At 54.8% G+C, this 21284-nt stretch overlaps 1 protein-coding gene across 1 annotated transcript in view; it reads right to left on the bottom strand.

Moving 5' to 3' along the window:
• The window catches only part of PAX7 (paired box 7), a 98409-nt gene extending 77366 nt beyond the window's left edge, over window positions 1-21043 (bottom strand). Inside the window, exons 1-4 of the mRNA XM_059895226.1 lie at window positions 20885-21043; window positions 18128-18363; window positions 17428-17557; window positions 16276-16404 (exon numbers count right to left, since the gene is read on the bottom strand). Coding sequence (XP_059751209.1) covers window positions 16276-16404; window positions 17428-17557; window positions 18128-18363; window positions 20885-20969 — 580 coding nt within the window. The 5' untranslated portion in view covers window positions 20970-21043. The remainder of the gene's footprint in view (window positions 1-16275; window positions 16405-17427; window positions 17558-18127; window positions 18364-20884) is intronic.
• Between the last annotated feature and the right edge of the window lie 241 nt (window positions 21044-21284).

Genomic DNA, 21284 nt, shown 5'->3' with positions numbered 1-21284 from the left:
GGAATTGAGCAAACCTCTCTGAGCTCTGCTTTCAACTGCAAAATTGGGATAACAAATACCCACGGGGCAGGGCTGGGGGTTAGGTGAGATGAGACACCTGACACAGTGTCAAGAGGTGGACGGGCTGAGAGCACAGGCATCCAATCTTCCAATGAGACATCCCTGCCTGTTTGTGCCCAAAGAGCTGAGCACCTCCTTGTGCCTCAATTTCTGTATCTATAAATGAGCATCTTAATAATCCCTCCTTCAAGGTGCTCTTGGGAGGATTTCATGCATTCATTCCTGTAAAGGGCTTAACCCAATACCTGACCCACAGTCAGCTCTCGGTGGGCTATTCTCCTAAGTAGATACTCAATAAATGGCTGCCTCTTTCCTGCCATCCAGGTCTCAGGTCAAATATCACCTCCTCCAGGCAGGCCTCCCTGATAACCCACCTACCATCACTTCCCTGGTCAGCCACTTTCTATTAGCACTCTGCTTTATCTTCTTCAAACCCTTGTCCACCTTCTGAAAGTATTTCCTTACTTGAGGACATGTTCATTGCCTCCCTTCCCCCAGGTGCCAGCCCCGGGAGACCAGGGCCTTGTGCGTTCCAGGCTGTTCTCCCAGCCCATGGAGCAATGCCTGGCACATAGTGGGTGCTCAGTACATCACTGTGGGAATAAAGTGGTAGTTCCAGCTCCACCCTCCTGGGGCTCTGGTGGTGGGGGACGGGAAGGAGGATGGTGGAGGTTGCTGGTGGAGGGGCCCTCCTTCTCCTCCCTGCCCCCCCCCCGGGGAATGTGATTCCAGGCTGCTGGCCCAGCTTTTCTGCTGCCTGCTGCCAAGGGGCCGGTGAGCCTTGATGGGTTTACCTGGGTGTTAATCCCCCCAACAATCCCCCTTGGCCTGACCTGAGAGCCAGCCTCCATTCTTGTCCTGGGTCTAATTAAGTGCCTGAAATGCCACTTCCCCCTTTCAAGCCAGGCTGCCTTTCTCCGAGGTGAGTCAGGTAAAGCCCAGCCTGCCGCTTTGAAGCAGAGGAGGCCGGAAGCCCAGGCAGGTGCATGAAGGGGAGGCGGGGGAGGCACTGAGGGGCCTAGGGGGAGGGGGGACTTCTGCCTGCCCCATCTCAGAGAGGACAGACACCTGCAAATCTCCTAACTCGGGATGCTTAACTTTTTGAGGACCCTGAGCCCTAGGAGATCCAGGAAAACTAAGGACTCCTCCCTAGGGAAATGCATACATACATACACATACCCACGACTGAGAATTCAATTCTGGGGCTCCATGGTCACCCCTGAAGCCTCTATAGTGCCTGGGTTAAGTTGACATGACGCCACTTTCCTTTAAATATATATCTGTATCTAGATGGATGGAGAGATGGATACTGATATAATCTAGATATATATATGAGACAACTATACCCCCAATTTCAACAAGATTATCTCTGGGGAAGGAGAGGATTCTCAGTTTTTATTTTATATACTTTTTTTCTGATTTGAAATTTTACAAGTATATATTACTTTTATAATGTATCTTTCAAATTCATATGAAAAAATATATGCAAATATATTTTAGAGCCCCTGATAAAACAATGTGTGTTTGGCTTGGGAAACTCTCAGCAAACTTTATGGATCCCCTATGGCACACAAATTACTTTCAGGTCTTTTATCTCATGTTAATCACATTCTCCCTATGTGCCAGCCATCTTTTCTGTGTTTTAACTCCTTTGCTCCTTCTGTAATTTTTAATGTCCATTGGATGGATGGGAAAACTAAGGCTCAAAGATGTGAAGTAACTTGCTCAGGGGACACAGCAGGGAGGCAGCACCTGGGTCTCACTGATTCCATGTCCAGTGTTCCTTTTGTGGCCCAGCAGCGGCTGCCTTTGGATGTAAGGGCTGAGGGCCCAGAGCTGAGATGAAAGTGCGTTCTGAAGGCCATCCCTATGGTGTGGGCAGGAGTTGGGGACCGCAGGACAGGCAGGGGGCCTTCCCTGTCAGCCCCATGGTTCCTAGCATGGTGCCCTGGCAGATTACACCCTCAATAGGGACAGGTGACACTAATAAAAGGTGAGGGACCCAGAGACTTTGGAAGATGTTCCATTCATGGTGCCTGGTCTAACAGTGTGGAGATTGGGTCCCTGTTCTGACCCTGTTCTCGATTTGCTGTGCAACAAGGAACAAGTCTCTTCCCTTCTCTGGGCCTCAATTTCTCCATCTATAAACAGGGCGTTGCACTAGACAGTGGCTCTCAGGTGGGGTGGCCATCAGAGTGACCTGGGCAGCTTACCCAAAAGCCACTTCCCTCAGATGTCCCAAATCAAGAAAGTGCCCAGGTGCGTAGGCTTGGCAAAAACACCTGGGTGACTCTGGGGCACACCCTTCTGCCGTCCTGGCTCACAGGTCTTTCCATCTCCCCCACCCTGCATTGAATCCTCCTTCCAGGACCAAGCCAAGATGCTGCCGCAACCCAGCCACACCACCAGTACCCCAATCAAGCGCAGAGAGGGCAACTGCCTCCCCCTGGCCCAGCAGCAAGTTGGTCAGGGACTCAAGAGGTAAAGCCCACTGTCTGGAGACCAGCTCAGCTCTGCCTGTTCTCCCAGAGAGACCTCCCAGCCAGGAGAGAAAGTTCTCTAATCAGGGGAATGGAAGAGGAGGGGAACCATTTGTCACCAGATAAGCAATATCAGCTTATCTCTGAAGACCAATAACCACAGCCCCGGGGCTCTGATTCCAGGCATAAACAGAGCTGGTCCCTCCTCCCCTCCAGAGTAGTTGAGGATAGTAGTCTCAGCTCCTCCCTAGGACAAAGCCCCGTCTCAGCAGAGTTTCCTCTATCAATGGGAAACAACGCTGATTTTGACTTCTTCCCCTCCAACGCAGTCATGCCCAGAGCATCAGAGCCTGAAGGATCCTCACGGGCCACATCACCTCTGAAGCTCTTGTTTGGAACCCCAAGGCTCCATGGAACACAGTTTGAAAACCACTAGGCTGATTGCATCTTGCCGTTGTTCAGACAACAGAGCAAAGACCAGAGAAATTGTGTCCAGAGTTACACAGCAGTTGTGTTGAAGCCAGGGCCTCTTCATGGGAGGATCTGAATTCTAACCCTAGTCAAGACACTGTGGTTACTTTTCCTTGGGGCTTTATTTTCTCTTGCTGCTACAAGGACTCTTCTCAGGAAGATGAAGAGACCCTCAGAGGACCAAATCTTCAGCATCTGTCAAGTCCCAAGATCCCAGTGGGTGCTCATGGGTGGCAGTGGGGGGTACTGACTTAAGTTATAGTCTCCCTGGGGCCTGAGGATCTAGGGTTCCTGAAGGATGGGGAGGGTGCTGGGGGCTGCATTGTTCAGATGGGGCAAGAAGCACAGCTGGATCTGTGCCCTTCAGGCTTCTTAGGGTAAAGGCATCAGGGTCCTGCAGACCCTATTAGGGAAGAACGCCCCTCTCCCTTCCTCCTTGGGCTAATTTCTCTGTGCCTCAGTTTTCCCCTCTGAAATGGGACTTGAAAGCGTGTATCATATTACACACAAAGAATGACATACTGTAGAGACGAGAAAGGGTTGTATTCGCCCTCACCCCAAAGCCTTCGAATTCCTAGAAACAAGACTTCCACCAGCTTATTTTTCTCCTTTACCAGTGCAACTGCCAGCAGACTGGGGTTACTTCTCCCTCCTTTGGGCTCACTCAGGCCACGCCCTCTGGACCTCAGCTTTTCAATCTGTAAAATGACCCGATGACCTCTAAGGCCTATACAACTCTGTCTTACCCTTTGGGATCTCAGCGTAGAGAGGAATCCCAAGATCCCTTTAATTGACCTAGCCAGCCACGGGCTCAGTACACCTGGGCATCAGGTGGAAAAATCTGGAAACAGCTGCTTCTCTCCCTTCCTCTCCATCTCAGGCTGGGGCTGCCCGCCCTCTTCTAAAATCTCTCCACTCATCCTCTGCTCTCCATCCCCTCTGTATCTCTCTCTCTCTCTCATTAACCTTCTAGCTGGTCTCTCCACACCTTCCAGTACATTCTCTGCTCAGTCCATCGCTTCCCTGCCTTGGCTCCTCACTGCCCTTAGAATAAGTCCTAACTCCTTCACTCAGCCTTGAGGAATCCACACTGAGGCTCTGGTGGTATCATCCCCAGAAGAGCTCACAGAAAGAAGGGTTTCATAAATACTTGTGAGATGAACGGATGAACAGCCTTCAAAGCGTTTCCAAGTCATTTGGGTCAGGGCCTGGACCTAGCCTATTTGGGAAAGGGGCGACTATGATTGGGGACGGGATGTGATTGGGGGCCTGTGTCACATACCCACACCTGCCTCCTTTACACCTGGAGGATGCTTCCACCATGTCCTCAATAAGCACATGGTGCCCACCTTCCCACCCTACCTGCCAAAGCTGCCCAGCCTTTATCTGGGAGTGAGGGTGGGGCAGAACTCATTAGGTGAGGAAAGTCCCTCCACACCTCCACACACCTAACAAGTCTGTTGGGCTCTGTTTCTGCCTTCTTCCCTTGGCCTCTGTTGAATGAGGAGCTGCCCACAGGGCCCGCTGATTTCTTTTCGTTAAGGAAGAACACTATTCATTGGCACCGGCTGAGCACCTGCCCTCACGCCCCCCTGCCCCACCCCAGTCCAGATATGGTGATCACTTATAGATTTCCAGCCCCTATTATTTCTGAAGCCATAGTGGGGTGGGTTCTAGATTGAAAGAGGCCTTGGAGAAGAGGAGGTGGAAGGGATTGCGGAGGAATATTTATTCAGTCTCCCAATCGGTCCTGTGTTTTATGTAATTATATTGTTGACCCTTCCCAATGCACTGTGAAGTTGTCATCCATGGGACAGTTTTGCAGATGGGAACACTGAGGCTCTCAGGGGACCTCACTCAAAGTTACCCAGATCTTTCAGGCTCCAGAACTTCCCCTTCTCCTTCATTCTTCCCCCTTCCCACCTCCCACTCAGGTACCACCTCTAGAGCATCTCACAGGGGTGGCCTCTGCCCACCAAATCTCACTGATCACAGGCCCGCAGGTGGACGCAGCTGGGGGTGACTTTTGGAGGTCTCTGGACCCAACTCCACGGGTTCAGGAGGAGGAAAGCAAGGCCTGAGAGCCAGAGGCGCGTGCCCTAGCCACGCAGCACTTTGCGACAGACACCTTTCTCGCTTCCTCCACCACCCCCTCCCAAGAAAGCCAGCGACTCCAGGCTCTTTTGCGACACTCCCATCTCCGGGGGCCGCCGGGGGCAGCTGACGCAGCAGAGGCTCAGCAGCCCACCGGGGTCTGGCTTCCCCTGGCCCGGGGCTCGGTTTTGTTGTGGGGTTTTGTGCGTCCTGTTTTGTTCGGTCTCCCCGCCTCTTCCCGCGCGGGGCCGGCCCCCACCCCACCCCCTCCCCGTCCCTGTCCCCTCCCCCTCCCCCTCCCGGGCTCCCAGCGTGCCCGCTCTTGACTTCATCCACTAAGTCAATAGCCCGGGCGCGGGCGGGCCGCTCCCCCCGCTCCCCCGCCCCGCGCCGCCCCCCGGTTTTCTTCTCGGGATAATGGGGTCTCTTTGTGGCCTAATCAGCCTCCTGAGGGGCCGGGAGGCCGGGAGCGCTTCCCCCGCGGCCGTCGGTGAAAATGAAAGCGGGATTAGGCCGGGGCCTCGGCCCACACCATAGTAAAGCGCCACCAGGCATTCGCCCCTTCAAAGCCCCTTTCGGGGGTTTGGTTACTTTATTTCTAAAGTTGTTTGTATTTCTAAAGTGTCCATTGAGGCGCGAGCGGGGACAGTGCCGGGAGGGCGTTGAGAGGAGGGGGCGGCCCCGGTGGAGGAGAAACTCTCGGAGCTTCCCTCTCCCCCCTCCTCGGACCCGCTGACCAGTTTCCAAAGAGCTTCTCCAGGCCCTGATTTCCTCCCGCCCTGGGAGGTGGGGAGAGGCTCTTATCCCCACTAATCAGATCGGGAAACTGAGGCTCCGGCACTGATGCAAGGCTCCACACTAGAAGATGGGCTCCCGGGATTCAAACCCACCACGCAGCCAGAAGGGGAAAGGGGGTTTTGTTTTTTGTTTTTGGTTTTTTTTGGGGGGAGACGCCAAGGGGCATTGATCGCGTTAATCGCCCACGGCGCACAGCTCGGAGTGCACCAGCTAAACCTCTTTTTGTCGCCTGCCTGTACAGGCCATCGAAAGGAACGTCCCAACCCGAACACGATTCGACCCCCTGAGGGAGGGAAGTTTAGCCCCACTTATTAAAGAAAGTCCCAGAGCCTCTTTTCTTAGGGTTCACTCTCAACACCTCCAGTAAATCCCAGAAATGCCGGCGCAATAATTCAGAATCTTCTCCCACCGCCAAAGATGGGAGGGAGAGGGCAGAGATTCTGAATTTTGGCATTTGCAGGCAGCTGGAGAGGAAGGGGTACAGAGGGGGTGTGTGTGGGGCAACAAGCAGCAGCAGAAGAGGGTTTTTCCTAGCTGCGCCCCTTCTCCCACACGCGTACATTGCAATTTCTTTTTTTCTGTCGTACTTTTTAACCCTCCGAAGGGTGGATCCGAGCTCAAGAAGTCCAGACGTGGAGATAAACTGTAAAGATGAGGATCGCAAGGGCGGGGTGGGGCGGGGCAGGGGTGGGACTTAGTGCAAATTCGGGGGTCAGGTTCTGGCCCTGCGGCTGGACCAGCGTTGTCAGTTGTATCCGTGGTTACAACTCCGGGATACAAGAGAGCTCCGGGAGATAGAGGCGCTTCTGCAGCCTTTCACTGGGAATGAGAGAGTTCCAGAAGGTTCCTTAAGACTCCCCCGACCCCTCCCAACCCCAAAGTTGTCGCTCTACAGAGAAACTCGAGCTTCAATCTGATGCTCTTGTCTACACAGCCCAGATAAATTCGGTGCGGACTTCCTGGACAAGTTTCCAGGGAACAGGAAGGTTTGATCCCATCTCCACGCAAAAGTATAAACAACACACCAGGCAAACACATGTCCACCCCACAAAACCTCGGCGGAATGTTGCCCTCTCTTCACCTTCCTCGGTCACCTAGAAACCCGCGGTCTGAATTCGAACTCGAAGCCATAATAACATCTTCTTCACCTGTCACCCCGCGCGACCGTGGAGAGGGGCCCGAGGAAAGGTGGCCGCCCTCTCGTCTGGGGCTCTGTCGGGTCTGGGTCCCACGGAAAGGACCCCAGAAAAGTTCAGGGGGCGGTTCTCCAAGCTACTTCTCGTGCGGACGCCCCACCCCCTTTTCTGTCCGATCCCGGGGCCTCTTTGATCTTTGGTCAGACAAAGAGCGCAGTGAAGGCCAGAGGCTCCGGAGCCCCGCGGCCGGGCTGCTCTTCCCTCCTCCTCCCGCTGGAACCCGCGGCGCTTCGAGGCCCTGGTGGACGCCTGAGATTCCCGAGATCAGGTTGGAGGCTGCCTGCCAAACTCGGCAAGGGCCCCCAAACACATCCTGCTGTTGTGCTCACCCGGAGAGTTACCCAAACACACACACTCGGACACTTCATTTTCTCCTCCCCCAATTCACAAACACCCAGACACACACAGGTAGTCTGGCAAGGAGGCAGGCGCACAGGGAGACATAAAGGGTCAACACTCACACAAACACATGCCCTGAAGCACAGCCTGTTTATTTTCTGTCTCCACCACCTGGCTCAGAACTCCACGAAGGCAGGCACCTTCTTGATGTCTCAGGTATTCCTGGGCACTTAACACAATGCCCGGCACATAGTAGGTGCTCAACAATATTTTTATAGGATGAATGAATAAACTGACCCCCTGAGAAAATGTCTTTTTTTTCTTCTTCTTCTTCTTTTTCCTTTTCTTTTCTCTCTCCATCTCTTTCTTTCAGACATACAAAAGGGGAGCACAGCATTTGTGCTTATCTCTGCATATAGCAACCTCATAAAGGACCCCTCCAACAACCAAATGGGGATGGGAGGGTGGGATTCACTGTCTCTGTCTTGGAAAGAGAAGGAAGCAGCAAGGGCCAGACAGAGATCAGGCTCTCAGCCTCACCTCTTCCCCCATCCCACCCCACCCCATCCACCATCCATCTCCCCCTCCTGGGCTTGGGTTCCTGCTCCTGGACTTGGACGCTCCCTCAAGGATACCAGAGTAACCAGAAAACATGTATACGTGAAGTTCTTAACGGGGTGTGGCCTCTAGAAGCCCACACACCCCTTTGTACGGTCTGTAAAATTCCTCCTGTATGAACCTCTGTGAATAGCCAATTTCTTAGGTTTTATCCCATTCTCAAAGGGGTCCAGGTTCCCCCAAAAGGATAAGAATCTTTGTCTTAGTGCAATTTTCTGGTTTTTCATGGAAGGAAACTGAGACCCAGAGGGGCTAAGAGAGTTGGGGACAGGACGGATGGTATACTTCCTGGGCCCAGCGCAGTGCACTTCGCCCCTCCCGGATTCGTCCTGTTGGGCTCAGCTGGAGATCGGGAGAGCAGGCCATCAGAGGCAGGGATCGAACACTCAGCCGGGAACTGGATCAAGAGCAGCATGAAGCCCTCAGCTCCTCCAGTGTTGTAACCTCACTCTTACCCTCCAGTCTGCAGCGTCCCGAAGCTGGGGAGTGGCGACGGTGGCCTGCGCGCCACCCCTTCCCCAAACTGGGAACTTAGAAGGGGCGGCTGCTAAAAGCCGGAAGGCGGTGAGCCTCACTCTCCGGGCAGTGAACCCCGGACTAGGATATTTATTTAGCGGCGCTCTGAATAAGGGTTCCCCGCCCCTCTCGCCGCTAGTCCCGACGGGGCCAGGCTCACGGGCCGGCCCCTTTCCAGCACCCCGGTCGGAGCGCGGACCCGGGGCCCCCGCCTCGGGGTCGGCCTCCCGCCCGTCCCGCCGGCCCGACTGGCTCTCCTCTAATTAAGCGGCGGGATCGCAGCGAGCCGTCCGGCCGCGCTGTAATATGATGAACTGCCTTTGTGACGGTGTCACCGAAAGCGCTTCTGATAAGGGGAAGCAGCGGAGGATCAAAAGGACGACAGCGGCTCGCCCGCCTCCCGCCGCCACCCGGCTCTGCGCGCTCGCCCTCTCCGCCCGCGCTCTCCCGCGGGCCGTCTCTAGGTCCCGAGGTCTCTCCTGATCTCCCCGTCCCAGGCCAGCCTTTCGATGCCTCTGCGTCTCTTTGTCTTTCTTCCTGCTGCTCTGCGCCTCCCTCGGCCCCCGCGCGTTTCTCAGCGTCCTCAAACGCTCTAGGCAAGGTTCTCCCGTCCCGCACTGGGTCTTTCTCTGAATTTTCTCGTGCACGCGCGCTCTCTCTCTCCTGAAGCTCTCCTCCTCCTTTCTGACTCCTCTCGTCCCTCCTCTGTGGTTCTGGGTCTCCCAGGCCTCTGCCCATCCCTGCCCTTGCTCTCGACCCGGGCTCGGGCCCAGCACACCTCCAGAGCCCGGGCAACCGAATCTTGGAAAGGTTCACGAGCTGACCCGCAGTCTCAGAAAGTCGAACCAATTCATTCTCAGCAGGCTCGCAGGGCTCCCCGGCCCCTGGCAACCCGCGCTCACTCAGCTGCCGAATAGAGGGCTGGGCACGAGGGCCCAAGGCGCCCTGGCCTGCCCTCGGGGCCTCTTTGGAGCGGGACTTGGGGTGCACACAACTTCCCCTCATCCCTCTAGAGGCTGCTGCGGCTCGCGATGCTTTTCCTCTCCCCCGGGGCTGAAGTTCCAAGTGCAGCCCACCCTCTTTGGCATCCCCTTCCCTATACCCCTTCCTTTGGCCCTCACCTCCCCTTTGCCCTCGACCCCTTCTCTTCCTTCTTCAGGCCCCTCCCCTTTGCCTGCTCCTAGTTCCCCCTGCGGTCTCTCCAGACTCCCTCCCTGCCTCGCCTCTCCCTTCCCCCCACTTTGTTTGAAGTTCTGGAGAGATCTATCTACTAATGGGGAAGTTTCCCCCTTAGGTCACCGTTCTGCCTTGATTCGATTTGGGAAGGCAAGTTCCCTCCCTCCCCCGCCCGACCCCAGCCGGGGCCAATCGCTCCAGAGCAGGTCAGAAAGCGCTGACCCCATTTCCACCTTTCCTCTTTCAGCCAGAGTTGGGGGAAGGGGGAAAGGAGAAGAAAGGCCAACGACAGCAAAAACTGGGGGGGTGGGTGTCCCAACCTTCCACTCCCTCTCATCCCCATCCCCAACTGGGTTTCCTAATTACCTCATTAGTCTGGAGTGGGAGAGGGAGACGAGCTATTTTTCTGGAATTCCTGGAATGTGCCCCCCTTAGTCATGGCCTTCAAGGCCCCAAAGCCCCTGGAGAACCTCCCCTTTGGGGTGTCTCTTCTGTGTTCTTCTTGGTAGCAGGAAGGCTCCCCTTCACCTGGCACTGTCTATTATGTGGTGTGAGTTCTATCTGGCTTTAGACTATGCGCTTCCAGGACAGAGCCAGGGGTCTTGGACGTTTCATATTTATATCCTTAGGTGCCCATTAGGAATGAAGCCTCATCAACTTTGCTGATGATGGTAAACAGAAACTCCAAAGAAGCAACCTAGAAGGAAATCTCATTTGCTCAGTCCTCTTTCCCTATATTAAAAAAAATATATGTTTGTGTAGATTATTTATATAAAATGTAGTGTGTGACAACTATCATTTTCAGAAAGACATTCTTCAAAAAAAAAAAAAAAAAAGCCCAAATAATCACCATACTGCTTTAAGGCTACTGTTATATGTGCTTTTAAATCCTTCCATGTAAATTCCACTGAAAAATTTGGAGAGCTGTGACAGGGGAGGGGGCCGCGGGGGTAGGAGGGGGGAGGTTAATCCGGGTTTAACGCTGCGATGCCGTCTTAGGACCAGGGTTAGCCTGATTGCGTTATCTCTTCCCAACATTTGAGACGCCCATATTTCACCCAGCCAAATAGCTCGGAGAGCAGCGCAGATGGCTGCCGTGGTCGCGCCTCAGGAAAATGTGTTATTAATATCTAAATAACTTCCCAATACTGTCTGGTAAATCTCCCCTCCACCATTCCAAATGATGAATTCGTTTGAAGTCTTCCCCCAGCCTCATCTTTTCAATGTCCCTCTCTCTTCTCTCTTCTTAGCCAGGCTTATTTCAAACTGGTAAATATCTAATTCCTTTAACGGCTGTGCCGTGCACACGAGTCTTTTAGACGCCTGGAAACAGCCGGTGTGCGCCAGTGCGTGCCCGGAGGTGAACAGAGAACCCGCGTGCCCTCGCAGCGGGGGGCCCCACCCTGTTTAGAAATGCGTTTGGGAGACTGGGGCTGCGCGGGAACCTCAATCTGGGAGCTGAGTCCTTCCTTTGCGCGCCCCGGACACCCTCTCCTGGTCCCCCGCGGAGTCCCAAAGGCATCCCCCCTCCCTAACGCGCAGCTCTTCCGCGGCTCCGGTCTCCGAGACCCCACCCGCAGCCCTCCGAAGGCGTCCCTCGCTCTCTGGGGCGGATAATTACCCTCCGCTCGCCTGTTCTCCCTTGTTTAAAGTTTGTTTTCTAAATGTCTTCTATTAGATTATGTTCGTTCATTCCCCCTCCAACCTTCTCTCCTTCTGTCTCTTCTCTCCTTGCCCGTCACACTCGATTTAGGCACGAGTTTATCTGGCTAACAGTTTGCCGACTTTGTTTATTTACCGCGGGTTCTGGGGCTGCGAGCGCGCGCGCGCCAGTGTTCGCCTTTGTAATACTTATCTCATTGTTGTTCTTCGTTAGTCCCAGCTCCCTCCACCCTCTCTCTCTTCTTCGGTTGGGGGGATGGAGGAAAGAAAGGGGGAGTCTTGTCAGCCCAGTGTGGGTTCGCCCCCTCGCCCGGAGCCCCCTCCCCCGGGATATCTGCCTCAGACCCCCGCACCCCTCCTCTGCGCTCACCCCATCCCCCCACCACCCCGGCGCGGCGGAGCCCTCACCCCCTCCCTCTCCCCCTCTGGTCTCACTGAATATCCACCGCCGAGCTCTGCCTAAAGCCGGGGAATTGCCTGACACCCTCCCATCTTCCTCCGAGCCCCCATTATGCGAAGCTGATCCCACTCTGAACAGCCTCAAATCCCGCCTGGACTCTGTTTGATTAGATTGCCAACCCGGGGTAATCCTTTGATTTGGTGGAGTGTCAATTACCTTTCTGTAAACACACATTTACAGAGGAGGGAACTTGTTGGTATAAATCAATGCAGATTGTTTCTTGATAAATGGACTATCTTCGACCCCTCCCTCGCTCCCTCTTCCAAGGCCCCTCTCCCTGGAGGCCCCTCCCCTCCCCTCTCCCGTTCTCGCCCAGCCAGTAAACAATGCCCCTTCCAGGTGTGAAACCGAAAAAACGGTGTGGGCTGAGGGGAGCCGTGCCCCCCTTCCCCCATTCATTCGCTCCCCCGGAGCCTAATTAAATTTGGCAGGTCCTTGTACACACAATCAAAACAGCTTCCTCCAGTGTAGCAAACGACCGAAAACCGCATTAGCAGCTATCGCAGCTCTGCCAAATTAAATTGTTTCCCACCTCCTTTTACAAGTGTCTAAAACCGACACTTCGGGCTCTCCCCTCCTATCCGATCCTTCTCCGTCATTTCTCACTCCACACCTGTAAGTTTGCTGCTTTAAAAACAAATTAAGGGAAAATGCAAAGAAATACAAATCTGCCTTTCACGCACGCACACCCTTGGCCTCCACCTCAGATGGTCTTTCAGAGCGGGAAGTCAGCATATTCCCGGATGGACTTTGACGTCGCCACTCCACCCCTCCCGAAAATGCACACTCTTCTTTTTCATCTTGTGAATTTCCACCTTATTTCATATTAATTGTGACCTGGCTGGGCTTCTACCCTAGAGACCAACGTGGTCTGATCTGGTCAGTTTCAGCCTAAACTGGAGCCTTGTCAGATGCAAGAGGCATTGATGCTCTTACTCTTTTACTGTTGTTGCTGCTTTTCTAAATTATTGCTTATTTCTTCACACTCACTCCCTCAGCTCCCACGGAGGAATGGTTTGACTCTTTCCAAACCCCTATCAAATTTCCCACAAGAGTCTCCCTGGACTCAGGTTGGGAAGATCTTTTTCTTTCCCCATCCCTCCTCAAATCCTTTACCAGTCGAGTCCCTGCCTATCTCTCCCCTGATCCTCCGAGAAGGGGTGAGGAGGAGAGAGTCCAAGTGGATGAGGGCAAGGAACCTTTCCAGGTGTGCAGAGCATGGCCGGAGCCCCTATCCAAAGCGGTCTGAGAATTCTCACAACCAACAATCCTAATAACTCAGTCTTAACAAGGATAAGAGCAAAAAAAAAAAAAAAAAAAATATGAACAGCCTCATGAATATCAGCCCAAGGGGAGCAGGAGTGAGCTGCTCAGAGATGAAAGTGCACAGAAATAAAAGCTCAATTTAATCTGCTTTAAAACCCTTCAACTTAACGTTTGTGCTTCAAACTCTGAGAGTGAGGACTGATTGCGGATAAATAGTTTCTTACCATGCCTGGAAGCTATTACACCCCTCTCCAACACAGTTTCCTATTCAGCAGTCCCAGTTTTCATTACCAGCTCTAATAAGTCTTAACATTATTAAATGCCAAGCGGACGATAGGAAAAAACGGACTCAGGGAGGGATCTCTCTTTAGCGCTTAAAGAGGAGAGCTCTTAAACCCCTTCTTCGGCGGCTCCCCGCCTTGAGAGAGGCAACCCCCGGAGAAGGCATTTGTCAGGAGCAAGAAGCCAAAACAAAGTTTGTGGGTGTGCACCCCTCCCCCTGCTCTGCCCAAGGGTATCTCTGCCTCTCCCCATCTGGCCCACTCGGGTGGAGGTTGGGAGGTCTTTTCACCTTTAACTTGGCCGTGAAACTGACATCCAGGGCCTGGGAGAGAGATGAGCGTTTCCAGCTGGGTGGTTCACCGAGATGCCAGCCACTGGCCAAGGTACTCAAATCCGGAGCTGATACCATTTGCCCACAGATGGAAAGACAACCCTCTCTCATCCCCCCTTGTCATAGTGCCCATCACACCCATCTACAATCATACTGCATATCCACACAGAATCCACGGCTCCGATCCAAAGGCCCGTGGGCAAACCGCCACACCGAGAGACATGCGCTTACACTGCCATCCAGCTCCCAGTTACAGGGCCCAACATGCCCACTGTCACTCAAAAACCACGGGGCTTTCTGGACATCAGGCCCACCGCTTTCATTTCATTTCTGCAACTCCTCTCCAGACTCAGCGCCAGTACTTTCAGCCTTCCCATCTGGAACCTCCAGCCTCCTCGTTAAACCCTTGGAGACTTGGAAGTTCCTGGTTCTACTGCAGGGAAAACCTCTATCCAGCGAAGTTGCCTTTCTGCTGGTTTTATAAGCCCAGATCAGCACCGGAAACCCCTGGATTCCTTTGAGCCAAAGGGTTTTCCAAACCGAACTTGCTACCCTTTTCCTTTCCTTTACTTCCCTTCCCATCCCTTCCCTTCTCTTCCCTTCCCTTTCCTTCTTCCTCAGAAGAAATTTATCTATTGTGCTTCCTTACAGACTGAATTGGACATACCCCTGCCACACACACACACACACACACACACACACACACACAGTCTCTCCAAATAAAACCAAACTTCCTTCGCTTCTCCTGGGGTACCTCTCAGAAGCTGTGTCTGCTGCGCTGTATTTCACAGGGAAAGATTATTCAAGTTCTCTCCCCCCCCCACCCAAGAAAAAGAAGTTCAACTAAGTCCCTTTCCAATCTGAACTGAAATAAGGAGTGGGTATCCCCCCCACCCTGCCAGGGATCCCCGGGCTCTAGGCTGCCTCAGCCGAGCCAGGGGCTTACTTGGAAGCCCCAGGCCGCCTCCCGCTGCAGCCCCGAGGCCCTCCGGCAGGCCCGCACAGCGGGGTGCCAGGCACAGCTTGCTCACTTTCTTCCCTGCCCTTTTGTCCCCGGTGGGACTGGGCTCCACTTGGGGCCCTGAATGTCAATAGCCCGCTTCTTCCCCAGCTCCAGACTGCTCCCACACCGGGCTGCCCGTACCCCCCCACCATCCTTCCCCCTCAGACCAGGCCTGCGAGGGCTGGGCCTCGCTGGGAGTTGTCTTTGGAAGCGGGCTTTGTCTGTGAAGTTCATCTTCAAGGTTGGGAGAGACTACTGAAAGCTGGAGGGAGACCTAGGCTAGGAGTTCCAGGGAGGCGAGGAGAGGAGAAACCCCTGGAAGGAAACTCAAAGAAAACTGTGCTCTTTTACAAGTTTCAGGGTTCGGAACACTCCCCCACCTTTTCCAAATCCACCATTTTTTTTTTCAGGTTATAGTGGCCACTGCCTTTCCTGTCTGCCTGCTGCCTCCCTGCGCGTGTATTTGGAGGCTTAGCTTCTCTTCCCGTCAGTCTATGTGACTTTGGGTCTTCCGTTTTTCTTTCTTTACCCACGTCCCCCCTTGAAGCACACTTACCAAGTCTCAAAGAGACCTGCGAGGGGAGTGGTAATGAGGAAGGACTTTCCCTTCTCTTGAAACTTACCCCGTCAATAAACAAAAGCACAGTCCCCTTTCCTGGGCGCGCAGGCGCTTGAAAGATAAATGCCTTCCCTAGTTCATCTCCAGAAAAAGCGGGGCTCAGACTCCAGACCCGCTCGGCAACCACGCTAAAAGCGGGAAGAGGGCATGTGGAGCCTGAATCTCTCTCCCGTACTGGGATCCTCCGACCCTGGGCATCTGAGAACTCGGCCTCAACTCCGGGCCCCGCCTGCGCGTGCCCAAGACGAAAGCACCAAAAAAGTGCACCCTTCTGCCCTCTCCCCCGCTACCTCCGCGCTGTCTCGGTTCAGCCCTGTCATCACAGGACGGAGAATTAGGCAGCGGCCCACGCGGCCCTCGCTAATTTTTATTGATTGCAGCGGTCAGTCAACTGTCAGGCGGGGTTTCAAGGGACCGTTTAGAGAGCGTGTGCGGGTCTGCTTAACAAATTCATTTAGGGAGCCGCGGGGCCGGCTCCTCTTTGCTCGCCCCCCGCCCCCTTGCCCAAGTTTCCTATAAATAATAGATCGACACCGACACCGGCACTAGCAGCCAAAACGCCAGCCCCGGAGGACACACGACCCGGAGTCTTCGCCGGAGTGCGCAGTCTGCGGCGCCCGGAGCCCTGACCCGCCGCCGGGTTCCCCGGGGACGCAGAGGTCGCCTGGACCCCGCTCCGCCGCGCAACTGAGTCGCGGGCTCCGCACCCAAGCCGGCCTGGGGGCGCACCGAGGGGGCGCTCTCCACACACACCGAGAGGCTCCCGGCTGCTCCGGGGGCTGCGATCCCTCCCGCTAAAGATCTGGCCGCCAGCCCGGGTGGCGGAGGCGCCACCACTGGCCCGCACCCTGGTGAGCGGGGCGACGCGGGCTCGGGCGTCGCCGGCCCCAGGACGGCTCCCTACCTTTGTCGCCCAAGATGCCGTCGATGCTGTGCTTGGCTTTCTTCTCGCCGTCGTCCTCCTTCTTGTCCGCTTCGTCGTCCTCCTCCTTCTTCCCGAACTTGATTCTGAGCACGCGGCTAATCGAACTCACTAAACCTCAGAAATTCAAAGGCAAAAGAGCGAGTATAAGTCGTTGGGGCCGCGGAGCGGGGCCGCCTGGGGCCCTGGGAGAAGTAGCGGAGCCCATTTTCCCCCTAAATACACTCAGGAGGATTTGCACCCATTCCCCCCCCCTCCCGCCGTTGAACATTTACACCTACTGGGAGGCACAAGTACAGTCACTCACGTAGAGACTCACACCTGGGGCACTCACACGGTGGCAAGGCGGTGGCAGAGGAGCCCACCTAGTGCATTCCTATCACATCCTTGCACACACTTGTGCTTTCCACTGTCACGTACCCTAGATGCACTCACACCCACACCCACCTCCCCAGGACCTCCCTGGAGGCCCTCCAGCCCCCGATGCTGTAGTCCCCACACTCAGGCGTGCATCCCAGCCCTGCACACTTGAATGCTCAGGTACACACACAGACACCTGGGGCCACTTTCTCCCACACAGGCAGCAAGATTCAGGGCCTCCACATTTGGGACCCACTGGTGGCTGGTGGCAGCAACAGAATAGAAATGGTGACTTGGAGAAAGAGATCCAGGGAGATCACAATCTACCCTCCAATCTACCCTCCTAGGACAGACTCATCTCTCTAGGCCACTTCTCTGAGAAGGCGCCAAGGGAGCTTCCCTTACCACCCAACTTTATAGGATAATTTTTTCCCCATTTCCCTCCCCCTTCCCTCCCTCCCTCCCTTCCTTCCTTCCTCTCTCCCTTCCTCCCTTCCTTCCTCCCTCCTGTCCTTCTCCCTCTCTTTCTTCCTTCTCCTCCTCTCTCCTCCTTTCCTAACTTCTTTTCTTTCCTTCTTCCCTCTTCCCATCTTCCTTTCAGTTCTGATTCCCTCCTGTGCCCTCACCCTCTTTGCGCTCTGGTTCTTTTCCTTCTCACTTTTCTCTGAGTTCCCTGTCATCCATCATCCCCCCTCCTCTCCCACCTCCAGCCCCACACGACCTGAGCCCTGGCCAGACTGCGGGCAAGTTCTGCTGGCTCAGCTGCCTTCTCACCTGAGGGCACAGTGCTGCGGTCACAGTGCCCGTCCTTCAGCAGCCGGTCTCGGATCTCCCAGCTGAACATGCCTGGGTTTTCCCTCTTGTACTCCTCTATCTTTTTCTCCACATCCGGAGTCGCCACCTGCTTCAGAGGTGGAGGTGGGAGAGTAGGAGTGGAAAGATGGGGTAGGGGGAGGGAGATACTTTTAATATCAACCTCCCAAGAGCCCCAGGCCAGGCTGGTGGCTCTGGTCACCATGCCTCCATTCTGAGATTGGCTTTATCCTTTCAAGAAACCTGTTACTGGCTCCCAGGAAGGCGGCCGGGATTGGGGCATGTGGAATAGGGTAGTGATAGGTAATAAAATAGAAACCTAATTAGGACTGGGGTCCCCCCTCACTATTCCAGGCAAGACTGGGGAAAGATTTCCCCTGGTCCGGGATGGTGATAGGGGGTCTGGGCAGATGTAGGGACAGCACAGGAATGACTCATTGGCCTCTCAGGCAATCTGGACATCAGTTATCCCCATCCCTGAGAAATTCAAATAATGGAGGATGTCTGGGGGTGGGGACCCTCTTCCACTGTCCTTCCCATAGGAAGCATATAGACCCCCTCCCCGGTGCTACTGGATGACACAGGGTAGAGAGAGGGGCTACAGCCAGGATACCCCAACCACGGGAAAGCTGGCTGCCAGCTCTGCAGCAAAGACACTCACTCTGGGTTTGCTGCCGCCAATGGCCCCAGGCCGGATGGACCCGGTCTCCTGGTAGCGGCAGAGAATCTTGGAGACGCAGCCATGGGAGACGCGCAGCTGGCGGGAGATGACACAGGGCCGGATGCCATGGTGGGCCATCTCTACTATCTTGTGGCGGATGTGGTTAGGAAGGGGTCGCCCGTTGATGAAGACCCCACCAAGCTGATTGACCCGGCCTTGGCCAAGTGGGGTGGACACTGGAGAAGGAAGGGGGAGATGAGGAAAAAGAGAGGCACAGGGTGAGGATGGGGAGGAGACACTGAGTATAGCCCTTTTGACTCCAGTTTTGTTTGAGCCCCAAGACCCCTGAAAGCAGATCTCAGTTCCCCACATTTGAAGCTGTGGCAGTTCAGAGGTCAGGAAAAAAACTGTCATGAAGCCAAGGGAAGGTCTGGCAGAGATGGAGAGAGGGGTCAGGGTTGGCTGCAAGAGTCCCCACAGATGCTGTGTGTCCCCAGTCCTGCCACACTATGGGGAATGTGGACACACCTGGGGGATCTGAATGCCTCTGAGAAGGAGAGGGAGAGAGACAGAGGTGAGAGGGCAGAGCCTGGAGACTGGCGGAGCCTGGGGACTCTGGGACCAATGGTTCACAGCTTGGGCGGCAGGTCCACTTGCCTTTTATAGAAGCCGATAATGGGTGAGATGTGGCCCATCTGGTCAGTTCCATGCTCTAAGTGGTCAAGTCTGATCCATTTTATTGGGGCCCAGAAGGGGTTGGTTGATTACTAGTAGTTACAGCCCTGGCTTGGGCAGCAGAATTGTCCTACCCATAACTGAACAGCCAAGGCACAGCAGAGGGACCAGCAACAGAATGCCGTTGGCTGCTACTTCTGGGGGCACCTGGCTGTCCCTTGAAGGACTCTCCTTCCTTCCAACCCCTCTCAGAGTTCGAATTTCGTTTTGGGATGATTTGGGGACATGCCCCATTGTCGGCAAGCTTCTAATCAAATACTCATTTGGCCTCAAAAACCCATGAACTGTCCCTGCAGGTTCAGAGAGGCTGGTGCACAGATGGGCCAGAGTCCCTGGGTGTGGGTGACTTTGGGAACCAGGAAGACAGACTCGCCTGATGTGTGCTAGCGAGGGGAGAACGCCTGGGAAGCTTTAATGCAAAGTCCACAGTTTCCTCCCAGGAGGTTGGAGGACACCCGGTGCACTAATCCGGCCTCGATCCCCCCAATTTGGGGACTCGGCGGCTGCGGAGATCTGGCAGATTAGAACGATTTCACAGCCGCCCGAGTGGAGGGAGCTGACAGTATAATTGGAAGGGAGGAGGCGAGAAGAGGCTCCGTTGCTGAGCTGTTCCTACCGCCTCCTCCCTGGCTCTGCCGGTCCCCACACCCCTCTTCGTAAAAGTAGGTGTCTGAAGCCACCCTCGGATTTAATCAGAAATCGTGCGTCGCCAAGTCAGAGTCACTCGGTCTCCGTGGCGGGATATGCCATTAGCGCTGGAGAGCTCTCCAGCGCACAACTTTATATTCAAGAGCCTCTTTAGCGACCGGCACTCGGCTCTCCTCAGTATTCTCCGTCATGTTGGGCAAATATTGTCCTAATCCGCTGCGCGTCTTCGGCCGCCTGTTTTACTTGCATTCGCTACAGGAGAGTGCTACGGCAAATCCCCGGGCTTGTGCGCTCTCCCGCCTGCGGGGTTGCTCGCGCGCACTTGATCACGGAGCCACTCTCCTCGCCTCTATCTAATTCAGGGACCCGCGCCGTTTAGCTGCTGTAGGGACCCCCCCCTCCCCAGATCTCAGGCTGCCTGTCCATCCATCCCCTCCTTGCCTTCTCTCTCCTTCTTCACGCACAAGGGGCTCATATAATTATAAGAAGAGTAATTAAAAAATAAAAGTCGCACCTCTCTCTAACCACTTCTGACATCCTGGGCTACCTACCCCCAGAAGCCAAGTGATCCCTCAGTTGACAGGTTGAAGGCCTTCTATTAGTTTACAAAGAAAACAAAACAAAAACGCAGGAAAGGTGCGCTCCCAGCCCTTGCTAGAGCCCGGAGCCGGTTCACCACCTGTCCCTTCTGCTCACCCCGGATGCTGGATATTTAGGGAGGACACACTACAAAACTAACACTTTTCCCTCGTCTGGACATTTCCCTGCCCTTTCGCCGTCTTGAGGTCTCCCCCGAGAGATTTCCAGAGTTCGGAAGCCCGAGTGGAAACTTTTGGGGGAAAATCGTTACTATTTATTGTTTCAAATTAGTTTGTTTCCAGACCCAAAAGCAGAGTCCTAGTTTAGGCATAAAATATCACACATTGTTGGTATTTCGAAATAGAAGGGGCTGGAAGACCATCCCAGAGGTGAAAAGAACAATTCAAAACAAGAGTAGAAAGCACGTAGCTGGCGAACGCAGAGAGCCGAGAAAGTATTAGGTGGAAAGTATCCAAAAATAGTGGACAGAGTTGAAACTCACTAGGACTTGAAATTGACTAGGAGCCGAAATCTACTAGGAGTTCAGCCCCGCGGGTAAAGGCCAGAATCCTGGACCTGTGAAGCTGAGGCCGCCGGTGGGTGAAACCCACGCGAAAACGGACAAGTGTCGGTCCCAGAAACTTCCTGGGTCCGGCGCCCGGACTTGGATCCAGAAGGGAAGGGGACTCCCCTGCTGCCGCTGGCGCCGCCACCACCCCGTGAAGATCGCCACCTCTCCAAGGACCTCGAGGTCCTGGCGGAGGAGGGAAGCGAGGCAAGTCCAGACGCTCTTACCTTCCAGAGGAAATCCCGTGCGGGGATAGTTCTGCCCGGGAGCCGGCCGCATCATCCTCGGTACAGTGCCGGGAAGGGCCGCCATTCTTGCGCACGCCGGGGACGAATCCAGAGTCGGCGAAAATCGCTTCCCGTCCGCTCCCTTTACCCCTGCTGCGATCTCTTTCTTTCCTTCTTTTTTTTTTTAAACCTCTTCCCCCTCCCCTCCGCAAACACTCCCTACCCCCATCCCCCCACCCCCGGCTGCGGTCGCTCGCGTCCAGAAGCTGGGGAGGGGGGTGAGGTAGGGGCGGAGGTTGGGGGGGGTGGGGGGGGGAGGGAAGGTGGCGACAACGAAGTTCAAACAAACAAACACACCAACCCCAAGGCCTCCTCTGCCCGCTCCGCTGGGCCAGAAGTT

Source organism: Balaenoptera ricei, chromosome 1, assembly GCF_028023285.1.
Source record: "Balaenoptera ricei isolate mBalRic1 chromosome 1, mBalRic1.hap2, whole genome shotgun sequence".
NCBI classification, from domain to species: domain Eukaryota; kingdom Metazoa; phylum Chordata; class Mammalia; order Artiodactyla; family Balaenopteridae; genus Balaenoptera; species Balaenoptera ricei.
This window is presented reverse-complemented; position numbering and strand designations above follow the sequence as displayed.